The 11825-nt window shown below is 40.1% G+C and overlaps 1 protein-coding gene across 1 annotated transcript; it reads right to left on the bottom strand.

Moving 5' to 3' along the window:
- Positions 1–5876: 5876 nt before the first annotated feature.
- LOC122400688 (phospholipase A1 VesT1.02-like) lies at positions 5877–9697 on the bottom strand. The gene is made up of 4 exons (XM_043402269.1): positions 9557–9697; positions 8951–9298; positions 7883–8125; positions 5877–6646 (listed from the first exon to the last, which is right to left on the bottom strand). Exons 1-4 carry the CDS (start codon positions 9615–9617, stop codon positions 6237–6239), a joined length of 1062 nt encoding a protein of 353 aa, XP_043258204.1. The 5' UTR covers positions 9618–9697; the 3' UTR covers positions 5877–6236.
- Between the last annotated feature and the right edge of the window lie 2128 nt (positions 9698–11825).

Genomic DNA, 11825 nt, shown 5'->3' with positions numbered 1-11825 from the left:
ATCACCCAATACTATATTATTTATTTTACATTAAATTCTATAACTGTTTTTTTTAATGTGCATTTGTATATTATATTAAAATATACTTTTATATATTTTGTCCATATTTTTTTTTGTATACTTTAATTCGATTTCTATTTCAAACATTACAATATTAGACTTCATAACATATTGTTTAATATCGTTCTTTACAGTAAATATTACAGGAACTGATTCAAAAGACATCAAGGTACAATATCATACGTTATGATAAGTAATTAACATGCAAACTTCATCGATAAAAATATCGAAGAAAAACGAATATTTTTTATCAAATTAAAAGGTTTCTAGTTCCTTAAATATTGTGTATTTTTGCCTAAATGAAACACAAAATATTTCACAAGAGTTTGAAGGGATTGCGGGATAAATAATAAAGTACATAAGAATTTGTTAAAAAAACGATAGTTGTATTTTCCTGATTTATCGATTCGGGTTCTATATACATTCATTGCTCTACACAGTTGTTAGGATGTCGTATATAAAACAATTTATCAAATTAGTTTAGTTAATTTGCATTCGGCGTAATTTGCTTGAATTTTCACAATATGAGTTCTTATCCTACTGATATTTTTTGACAGAAATCACATTGATTCGAACATTTTGTAAAAATTTGTAACAGACTCGTAGTTGTGATGAAAACCAGTGTAATATAAATGCCACATAATGATACTGTGGCGGCCAAGGCACCACATACGCCTTAGCCGTTCGAAGCCGCTACAATGTATGGTTGCACACGAGACGATGGTTGCACACGAGACGACCAGAGCCGCGTGAGCCGAAAAGCCGTTGTCGTCGTCTCTGACCGTCTTTTGTTTTTGAAGGCCTCTTGGTACGGTGGCGATGATCGTACCAGAGAGTCGAGCGTAACCCGCACCACGAGTCACGTCGTTGTACGACAGCAACAATACAATTGTGCGGAACGGAACAGAGCGGAGTCATTATCTTCCCGATCCCACATTGGTGACCCCGACGTGATCTCGCCGCGCAAGTAAAGTTTTTTAAAGAAAATTTGGACATTTTTCGTATACGGACAATATTAGTTAGGGTAGAGAAATAAGTGTATAGTGTTAAGGACATAAGAAAAGGACACGGTCTGACAAATAGTAAGCGCGGTGTGTGTGTGCGGTGAAACTATTTTTTTTTGTGACCAAGACTGGTAAAATGACTGACCCTAACGTTAACGCAGGGACATCCGCGGGTGTGCCGTTGGCAGTTGATCGCGTCGCTGTACGGATACCCGAGTTTTGTCCGGGAGACCCGGAGATGTGGTTTTCAATGGTAGAGAGAAGTTTTGAGGTATCCAATGTAACGTCGGAGACCACGAAATTCGGGTACATTCTCGGCGCGTTAAGTGCGCGACACGCCGCGGAAGTAAGAGACATTATCATGAATCCCCCGGCCGCGGATCCGTACACGACGCTAAAAAATGAGTTCATTCGCCGGCTTAGTGCGTCGCAGGAACAGAAAACGCGGCGGTTATTGGAACACGAGGAAATCGGGGACAGAAAACCGTCCCAATTTCTTCGTCACCTGCGCGGATTGGCCGGTACGGCTTTTTCGGACGGTGTATTGCGGACGCTTTGGATGGGCCGACTACCTGCTAATATGCAGGTGATTTTAGCCACGCAGCGGGACACCCCGCTGGATAAGGTGGCAGAGTTGGCAGACGCTGTTGCGGATACGATGACACCGCGGGTACACGTCACGGAGGCCGCGATTACGGGCGTATCTGCATCCTGCCAAATACCCCCGCCGGGCCCGAACATCGAGGCCATGTTAAACATTAAGATGTCGCAATTGGCTCTTTCCTTGAGGCAGGAAATTTCTGCCATCCGTGAATCCTTGGTGGACCAGGGGCAATCTTCCCGTCGCAGGTGGACCCACCGAAATCATCCAAACTCGCGCTACCGCAGACGATCTCTATCGCGATCGCGAGAGCGGCCCGCGGGAGGACAAATGGACCATCAAGGGAAATGCTGGTACCATTGGCGGTTCGGTCCGGCCGCGCAGAGGTGCGTTGCACCGTGCAATTGGAACGCCACGGATCAGGGAAACGACCTGGGGAGTCGTTGATGGCGGCCAGCGACACAAATCCAGCATCACGCCGCCTCTTCATCTTAGACAACAGCTCGAAGACGGAATTTTTAGTGGATACCGGGGCCGATTTGTGCGTTTTTCCGCGCCGCCTGCTAGGCGGATTGCGAGAAAGATCGGAGTACCAGCTGGCGGCGGCGAATGGGAGTGTAATTAACACCTACGGGACAGTGTCGTTAAACCTGCACCTCGGCCTACGACGGGATTTCGTGTGGCGATTCGTGGTTGCGGATGTTACAAAACCCATAATCGGGGTAGACTTTCTCGATCACTTCGATCTTATGGTGGACATCCGCAATCGTCGCCTCGTCGATCGGACCACGTCGTTAACGGTCCGCGGAACACGAGCCGAGGATGAAACGCCGTCGGTGAAGACAGTAGCAGGGACTACCGTTTACCACCAGCTCCTGATGCAGATGCCGGAACTTACACGGCCTAGCGGCACCCCGATGAGGACTACGCACCAAACGGTGCATTACATCGAGACAACCCCTGGACCACCCGTTTCCAGCAAGCCGCGGCGGCTTGCACCGGACCGGCTCAGGGCTGCCCAGAAGGAGTTCGACGCGATGGTGAAGATGGGCATCGCTTGTCCTTCGAAGAGCGCGTGGTCAGCACCCCTTCATATGGTTCCGAAGAAGGGCGAAGAAGCTTGGAGGCCTTGCGGTGACTATAGAGCGTTAAACGCACGGACAATTCCCGACCGATACCCCGTGCGTCACATTGAGGATTTTGCGCAACAACTGAGTGGCAAAAAGGTATTTTCCACAATAGATCTCGTCCGAGCTTATAATCAGATTCCGGTTGCGTCGGAAGACGTCGGAAAAACGGCCATTACAACGCCGTTCGGGCTTTTTGAATTCCCGTACATGTCGTTCGGGTTACGAAATGCCGCGCAAACATTTCAGCGCTTTATCGACGAAATTTTACGCGGTTTCGATTTTTGTTACGCGTATATAGACGACATTTTGGTCGCCTCAGAATCCCAAGCCGATCACCTGCGCCATTTAGAATTATTATTTAAACGATTAAAAGATTATGGCATTGTTGTTAATCCGAATAAATGCACGTTCGGACAGGAAGAAGTTAAATTTCTAGGCTATCGGGTAAATGAAAGCGGCACTCAACCTTTGCCCGGCAAGGTACAAGCCATAAAGTCATTTCCCCTTCCGAAAAACGCGAAGGATTTGAGGCAGTACTTGGGAATGCTTAATTTTTACCGCCGTTTTATCCCAGATGCCGCTCGCTTTCAAGCACCCTTGAACGACCTTCTAGCCGGCAATTTAAAGGGCAAGACCTCGATAGCCTGGACTTCGGAAGCGCGTCAGGCTTTCGAAAATACCAAAAATAGTTTAGCAAACGCAACCCTGCTTTCTCATCCTGCGGTCAACGCTCCATTGTCGGTTACCTGCGATGCTTCTGATTACACCGTAGGAGCTGTTTTACATCAGTGCGTCGGCAACGAACGACAACCATTAGCATTCTTTTCTAAGAAATTAGGATCTGCCGAAAAGAAGTATTCAGCTTACGACCGGGAACTACTTTCTATCTATTTAGCAATAAAACATTTCAAACATATGCTCGAAGGCAGACATTTCACGATTTTTACAGACCATAAACCCATAACTTTCGCTTTCAAACAGAAATTAGATAAATGCTCTCCTCGACAATTCCGATACCTAGATTACATTGCGCAATTCTCTACAGATATTCAACATATTTCCGGTAAAGACAACGTCGTTGCCGATGCACTGTCCAGAGTGGAAACGGTTAACCACTCGATTAATTTCGAAGAATTGGCAAAATCGCAAGCCCAGGATGAGGAGTTGCAGCGGTTGTTGAATAGCGAATCTAGCCTGCAATTACGCAAAGTCTTGTTGCCTGGCACGTGTTCCGAAATTTTTTGCGATATTTCGACTAAGAATGTAAGACCTTATGTCACCCCTCCTTTCCGACGTGCAGTTTTTAATATGTTACATGTATTATCACATCCAGGTATTAACGCGACGATCAAGCTCATAACGCAACGTTATGTTTGGCCGTCGATTAAAAGAGATGTTCGCACGTGGACACGTTGCTGTATACCGTGCCAAAGATCAAAAATTTCCCGTCATGTGACTGCACCATTGGCTACATTTGTTAAACCTTCTGCGCGATTCGAACACATTCATTTAGACATAGTAATTTTACCGGTGTCCGAAGGTTTCAGGTATTGTCTGACCTGTGTAGACAGATATACGCGGTGGCCGGAAGCCTTCCCCATGGTCGATCAGGAGGCCCAAACCGTAGCTCGAACCTTTTATGACGGTTGGGTAGCGCGGTTTGGTGCTCCCGTACGGATTACCACCGATCAGGGTAGGCAGTTCGAATCCAAATTATTTTTTGCGCTGAACAATTTAATTGGATCCACACGCCTTCGCACAACGGCGTATCACCCAGCGGCCAATGGGATGGTAGAGCGTTTTCACCGACAGCTCAAGTCGGCTATAAGGTGCCACGGATCCGACAGGTGGACAGAAATACTTCCGACGGTTCTACTCGGTATTCGTTCCGCCTGGAAAGAAGACCTCGGCGCTACCTCAGCGGAATTAGTTTATGGCGAGCCATTAAGATTACCGGGAGAGTTCTTGTCTTCGCATTCAGCGGAAGGCACAGAAAATGCTTCCGATTTTACTAATAGACTACGCAACCATTTTTCTAAATTGAGTCCCTCTAATGCATCACGCCATTCCGTTAATCGTACATTCGTTTTCAAAGATCTTAGCAGTTCAACACATGTTTTCATCCGAACAGATTCAGCCAAAACTATTTTACAACCCGCTTATGAAGGTCCATACGCCGTAGTGCGCCGAGGCGAAAAAACATTTACAATAAACATTAGAGGTAAGGAAATAAATATATCAATTGAAAGGCTAAAGCCTGCTTATATGCTAGCAGAAAACAGACCGGATCCCGTGAGCATAGAAAATCAGCCGGTCACACAAACAAACGTACCTGACAATGCGCCGGTTATACAGCAACGTGTTACGCGTTCAGGTAGACGCGTACGTTTTCCCGAGCGATTTCAAATTACGCGGTAGTACTTAAGGCTTGCGCATTATTATAATAAGTATCATATACCATTTATTTTTATCCATCACTTTTATGTACTTTCATGTATTTTTGGGTATTACGTATTATATATTAAACTCCATGTAAATTCCTTTTTTTTTTCAACTGTGTTCAAATACTGTAATGTAAATCTTAGTTAGGATAACGTATTTTATATAATAGAGTAAATGGTAGTGGTAATGTAGTCGGTCAATTTTTCGTAATTGTGCCAATTACTGGCAGGGGGGTAGTGTGGCGGCCAAGGCACCACATACGCCTTAGCCGTTCGAAGCCGCTACAATGTATGGTTGCACACGAGACGATGGTTGCACACGAGACGACCAGAGCCGCGTGAGCCGAAAAGCCGTTGTCGTCGTCTCTGACCGTCTTTTGTTTTTGAAGGCCTCTTGGTACGGTGGCGATGATCGTACCAGAGAGTCGAGCGTAACCCGCACCACGAGTCACGTCGTTGTACGACAGCAACAATACAATTGTGCGGAACGGAACAGAGCGGAGTCATTATCTTCCCGATCCCACAATACTATCAGCTTACCATCATAAGATCTTTCGTCTGACTATACTACTTTGTACATCAAAGCGCAATTACCCAATTTTAAGTATTGCAACAGAAAAATACTTGCAACAACTGTAGATTCATTTTTACCTCTGTTTTCATTATCACCTTACAAGATGCACAATTACAGAGCGTGGAAACTAGTTGTACCTTCGAAATGTCAATACACGTCGCTAAGAGTTCGAGATTTAATCCTTGCACGTCAGATTCCGGATTCACTTTAGCCCAAACAAATTATTCGTTGATATTCGTAATGTAAAAATTGAATAAAAAACGTAATACTGGAATGCTAAATAACGAAATACCGATCGAGGATTGAGTACAAAAATTTTGATACACTGTCGTAGGACTCACGTTTTAACTTCAAAGTCCTCTCGGATAGAATGTAACGCTTCGAATTTTCGAATATAAAATCGTAATGTCGCTGGTGGGGAATACATTAATTTCCAAGAGCATACGGAGATGACTTGGACGTCTTCAAGTAGTACACGCCTTTGACTTTCAAATCAGGTACAGCGCCTCCCATAACAGCTTCGGGCTTCGTTTTGCAGTTGTGCTTATCGACATCCGCGACGTTTTGACACTTGGACGCCCAAAAACCTGACTTGCTGTTGAGAGATTCCGCGAAATAGTAAACCGAGCGTAGGTGTGAACACGCCCCCGCGACGTCAACTGTGCATCCCACTTGCGCAGTGCCACCGTTCGGGTAGAAATCGCTGTCGCCGATCGCCGACTTGAAACCGAGAAGACCACCGTTCGTGTGAATGATCTGAACGTAATTCGCGTCGCCGCTGGCGATCCTGCTGCCCACGCCTGCAATCTCGAAATTTGGATATGCAGGATCCAGACCTGTAAAAAGAGAACGGTTTTAGCATTCCTGAGATAGCCTGTCATGCAATGATACTCCTAATTAAGCAAACTAGTTATTTTGTCCAGCTAATCGACCAAGATTCGGAGACAATCGATGCCTGAGGCAATCGTGCCACACGGATTAGATCAAGAGATACCGCAAGATTAGCTACTAGAATGTGCTAGTTGATGAGATTGTACCGTTATCGATAGATTGAGGATGTTTATGAATTAATGGGAAATTTTGAGTCCGACAAAACTACAGAATGCACTTGATATGCAAAAATATAAGAAATACTTCAAGTATGATACGAATTATTATATTTTGGGGTTGGGACAACCCTCTACAAAGCTTCCATTTCATTAAGTCTAGTTATCAACGTATCGTGAATCGCAGAACTGTTCAATAATTATTCGTGCAACTATGCAGTGTGAAAAATGTTTGGCGACTCTTTTTTGGTAGTAGAAGCAACTTCTGAAATTGTAGATTTTTTCCTACCAATCTGTTGAAGGTCTTCTTCGGGTCATTATATAAAAAACTTAAAAAATTAAAATAAATATAAAATAAGAGTCTATATTGTATTGAGATATTTGATACAAATTACTGTACAAGACTTAATTTGACGAACATATTGGATCTATTTTGTAAGTTGTGAGAATAAAATATTTATATGAATCCATATTTGAAATGGATATATTAAAAACCCGTTGTTAGAACAGGAACGATCGAACCAACGCGTTTGATAGAATGTTTGAGTGGAGTTTGATGTATGTGGAGAGAAATCAAATTAAAAACTAAGAAAAGAGAAAATAGGGGAGAAATATATAGGGTAATAATACTGTGGTAGCACCTTGAATAAAACGAAGGAAATAATATACGTTTTTGTCGAAATAAGATTATGAAGAGGCGTTCATTTTCCATTAGAATCTATTCTAAATATAATGCATTTGATTTCCATTTATATTGTATTCATTTTAGTTTCGTATGTTTTTACTGCAATATTTAGAAGACCTTCAGCACAGGCAGAAACGTCGATAAATAAATGTACATATTCAGAAATTGACTACTACTTTTACTATCGACAATCGTGTTACAATAAAATTGTTCGAAGGTTCATATCGTATTGAAAAATTAGAGATTTCTGAACTCCATTTAATTTTCTATTGAAATTCGTACGTATTGAACTCTACATTTAGAACTGGATTGTAAATATCAATATGGCTAAATGGACTTACCGACAACAAAATCCACCCTCTTTTTTGCGTAATGAGACGACAATCCGGCGATATGAGCGCCTAGAGAGTGGCCGACCACTGTCACCTTAGATATATCCATCCCTTGTTCCTCAAGAAAATTAATCATGGAGGAGACGTATTTACTGATCATCGGTATTCGTCTACTGACCCAAAGATATGGCCTCTTCGATATTTTTTGCCAATCCACTACAATGATGTTGTAATCGCCATTATTAAGGAAACCTGCAAAAGATAAGGAATAATGAATGAATCGATGAGAACTCTTTTAAAAGATAAAGCTTACGCGATTTAGGTATTTTATTCAGTTCAGAAAAGGTGTTGACTCTAGTCCTTTGTTATAGTAACTTCTTTAGGTTTATTTAACTCTCAGGCAAATATCCAATTTATTTCAAATTTGAACAAAAAATAAATCTACACCGACTTCTTGATAATATTGAGAAAAAGAAACAAAAAATTTTCACTTGCGTGACACGTGATGGTATCACAATTTTTGCAATATTATAGGCTTCTAATAAGACACGAACAAATTCGTGTTTCTGAAATTTGAAGCTATGTTTGAAATTTTATAGAAAAACAATTTCTTGATAACTTGACAGTCATTCACGACGCCTATTTTTATTAGTAATATTTATAGAGTAAAAGAAATTTAGTTCTCAATCTATCATTAATCTCTTATGTTATACAAATTTTGTATGTATTTTCTTATTTCGAACTAGAGTCGAAAAATTTTGAATTAAATTAAACTTTCAAATTTAGTTTCTCAAATTTGCTTGTGCCAAGACCGACTAGAACGTCTAATTGCTTTTTGATGCCACAAACTTTGACATGGAACCTTAGACAATTTATACAATAAAGAAATATATAACTCTTTGATACACTTTTCGAACGCGACAAATTCATGGAAGCAAATTTTCTGCACATAGCTTTAAGATTAATTTAAATATTATGAAATTAAATAATATACTGGTTACCACAATATTTCTATTCAGAATGTACCCAAACATTCTGATTAAATATCGAGTTCTTTAATAATCCAGAAACACGTACCATCACGAACTTTGGTGCAAGCATCGTTCTTGGAAGATTGCATCCATCCGTGTGTAATGAATTTTGTATGTTTCTTCGGATTGAAGTCACTCTTGTTCAAAGCAGCCACGTCACCCACGCGTAAAGTCTTAGGTTGTTTCGGATTCGATCTTGTATGCAAGTGGAAGATGACACGATTCTTCAACTGCTGTCTAGTTTCTTCTTCGCTTTCCGGATCATTTAGATCGAAATCTATTTTAACAGGTTTACCATCGTCGTCGAACACTACCAGATCCGAGAAGGCTTCTTCAGGCGAAAGAGCTCCATTTTCCAAAGCATCAACGATCTCTTCCTGAACCGACCAGACACCTGTAAACATTATTTTTATATCAAATTAACGATACAAAAACGATTCTGCAAATTTACGGTGACGATGAACTTCGACTTGAAAACGTTTCTACATTATACTTTATCATTCTTGACGATAACAAACTAAAACTAACAATAAGCTACAACATTGTACGCGAGTGCGTGATATATGTGTAGTTAATATTATAGAGAACAGTGCAGCCGGGCAGTTCATGAGAAATGAAAGGAAAACGAAGTCAGAAAAGTTGTTGTGTTTACCGCTGATACTGCAAATAAGGAAGAAACTACTTAGAATGCGTGTCATCATGCTTGAGTTCATTCTGCTGGTGATATTCGTAGGTGGTTCGTTTATAAAGCCGACAGAATGTATTGATACTTCAGTTCGAATGATAAGATAATACATTTCTTCCATTTGCAATTTATAAACAGATGGTGCACGATAAGCAAAAGCTGTTCGACTCATGCCAGAATCGTTTAATTGGGCGGTTACGAATAATTGTCGGAGCACTTCTGCATCGCAAATAGATACTGCGTCAACGAAAGATATACATAGTTACTTAATTTGATGATAATGATCGGCATTTGTGGACGAACATCAACAATAAAGATGCAGAGGACAAACATGGGTTTACGATACGGACGTGACTTATAGTTATTTTTGAGGTTCGGAATTTAGAGACATTTCTTTGGCAAATTACGTTAGGGTAGTTTAAGGAATCTCCAAATTCCACACAGAATTTGGAATCCTTGGAGCTCTTCCTCGACTCAATAGCGTTTGACCTATCGTAAACTCACGTTGGCTCACAACTGCGGTGCACCGGGGTGCAATTGTTATTAAAAAGGCAATCTCTCGTTCACCCTTGCATGGTCTACCTGGACTCTAGACACCAGAGTGGGAATGTTGCAAAAAACAAGAAACGCCAAGGTGACGACTTTGAAGATTGGCTTGACCGATCCTCCCTCTGGTGATCGATGTTCATCCTCATCACTTTGGTAGATGCAATCGAGCTTAGATTAAGGGTAGAATTAGGGATTCTTAGCTCGATTGACTCGAACAAGCTTACAATTCGAAGACACTCTTATCCTCGTATTCTTGTGTAATTAAGGGCAACGGGCCTTACAGATTAATTTCGATAGAGTTACTCTTGACAGTTAGTCTCCGCACGAATTTGTTCCTGCGTATCAGGAGCAGTAGCAAGCTTCTGATCTATTTTGTCTTTTATTAAAACTTTCGAGTAATGAATATTTATTTGAGAAGAAATTAACTTGGATTTCATTTGACGAAAATGAACTCGTAGATAATAAAACAAAAATGCATAAAATAAATTGGATGATAATTAGTACTGACGTACAATTATTTAAAATCAACATTCTGCTGAGAAAATTAGATTAAAAATTTTTATTTTTATCCACGAGTAACTTGTTTGTCCAGATTCACATCATAATAATTTTTTATTAAAACAAGATCAACTGTTTTATATTAATAAAACTTGCAGATATAGTTTATAAATATAAGATTGGTAATTTAATTTTATTATTTTAATTGTCACTGTTTATTTTTATTCTTTTTGACAATTTACATTTTCTTATCATTCATACCTTCTAATATGCTAACAGTTACTAGAGATCACGTGAAACATAAAATTGAAAATTTGATAGATTTTTATTCATATAATACTCAACGATTCTATCAAAAATTATGTATATAATGCCAGATTAGAAATACAAATTGTTTATTGTGTTATTTTGACGTAGTAATCAGTGAACAGAGAAATAATTTATTACTTTATCAGACCTATATCATTGAAACCATTAATGTTAATCTCTAAAGTATATCAGTAAAAATTGTATACTCGAATTAGTTATATCAATCTATACTGTAATGAATCAGATTGTTATATTTATTGTTTATGGCTCGTTACAAGTGCTTCTAATGACGCAAATCGATAACAGAACGCACATATTGTAAGATCACCAATTAGCTGTTGGCGATACATTGTTGTTGTGACGTCCCACGGTATGTGCGATCTTAACTTCCGAGCAGATGTTTCCTTTTCTTTCAATGAGCTACATTTATTTCGGCATTCAACAAATTTCTCTGGGATCATCGAGTAAACAAACTATCAACTTTTTTCATTTGCAAGTCATTATTTAACAAAAATAATAAAATCGCGTACTATGGATAAATTCTGGTGTTTATGAACTTGTAAACAACGTTATTATCGTTAGGAATACTATCGAATGATAGATATATTTGAATATTTTTATTTTTCATGCTGTGATGAAATCAATCTGTTAATAATAATTTTGAGGAGAAAAATTGGATAAAATTGGACAGTTCTTCCCCATAAATCAATCGCGTTTATACTCGAGAAAACTGAAATTGCCAAGCACATATATTTCTCCTGTGAGATGGATACTGATGCTCGGAGCATCAATATCCAATCTCGAATCAAGACAGCTTGAAAGAAACTTCTTCCCACCGTATTGCTGGATAAATGGTAGTTTATTTAACGCGTTTTTATAT

Source organism: Colletes gigas, unplaced genomic scaffold (genome assembly GCF_013123115.1).
Source record: "Colletes gigas isolate AHSC1104 unplaced genomic scaffold, ASM1312311v1 Colletes_gigas_Sc00019, whole genome shotgun sequence".
Lineage (NCBI taxonomy): Eukaryota > Metazoa > Arthropoda > Insecta > Hymenoptera > Colletidae > Colletes > Colletes gigas.
The sequence above is the reverse complement of the archived record's forward strand: the minus strand, read 5'-3'. Positions and strand labels throughout refer to the sequence as shown.

Excerpts from the sequence above, each read along its gene's own strand:
- LOC122400688 (XM_043402269.1), bottom strand. The coding sequence starts at position 9,617 with ATGAACTCAAGCATGATGACACGCATTCTAAGTAGTTTCTTCCTTATT. Across the intron at positions 8,126-8,950 it reads TTGCACCAAAGTTCGTGATG|GTTTCCTTAATAATGGCGAT; the intron begins GTACGTGTTTCT and ends TATCTTTTGCAG. Across the intron at positions 6,647-7,882 it reads GAGGGTGGATTTTGTTGTCG|GTCTGGATCCTGCATATCCA; the intron begins GTAAGTCCATTT and ends CTCTTTTTACAG.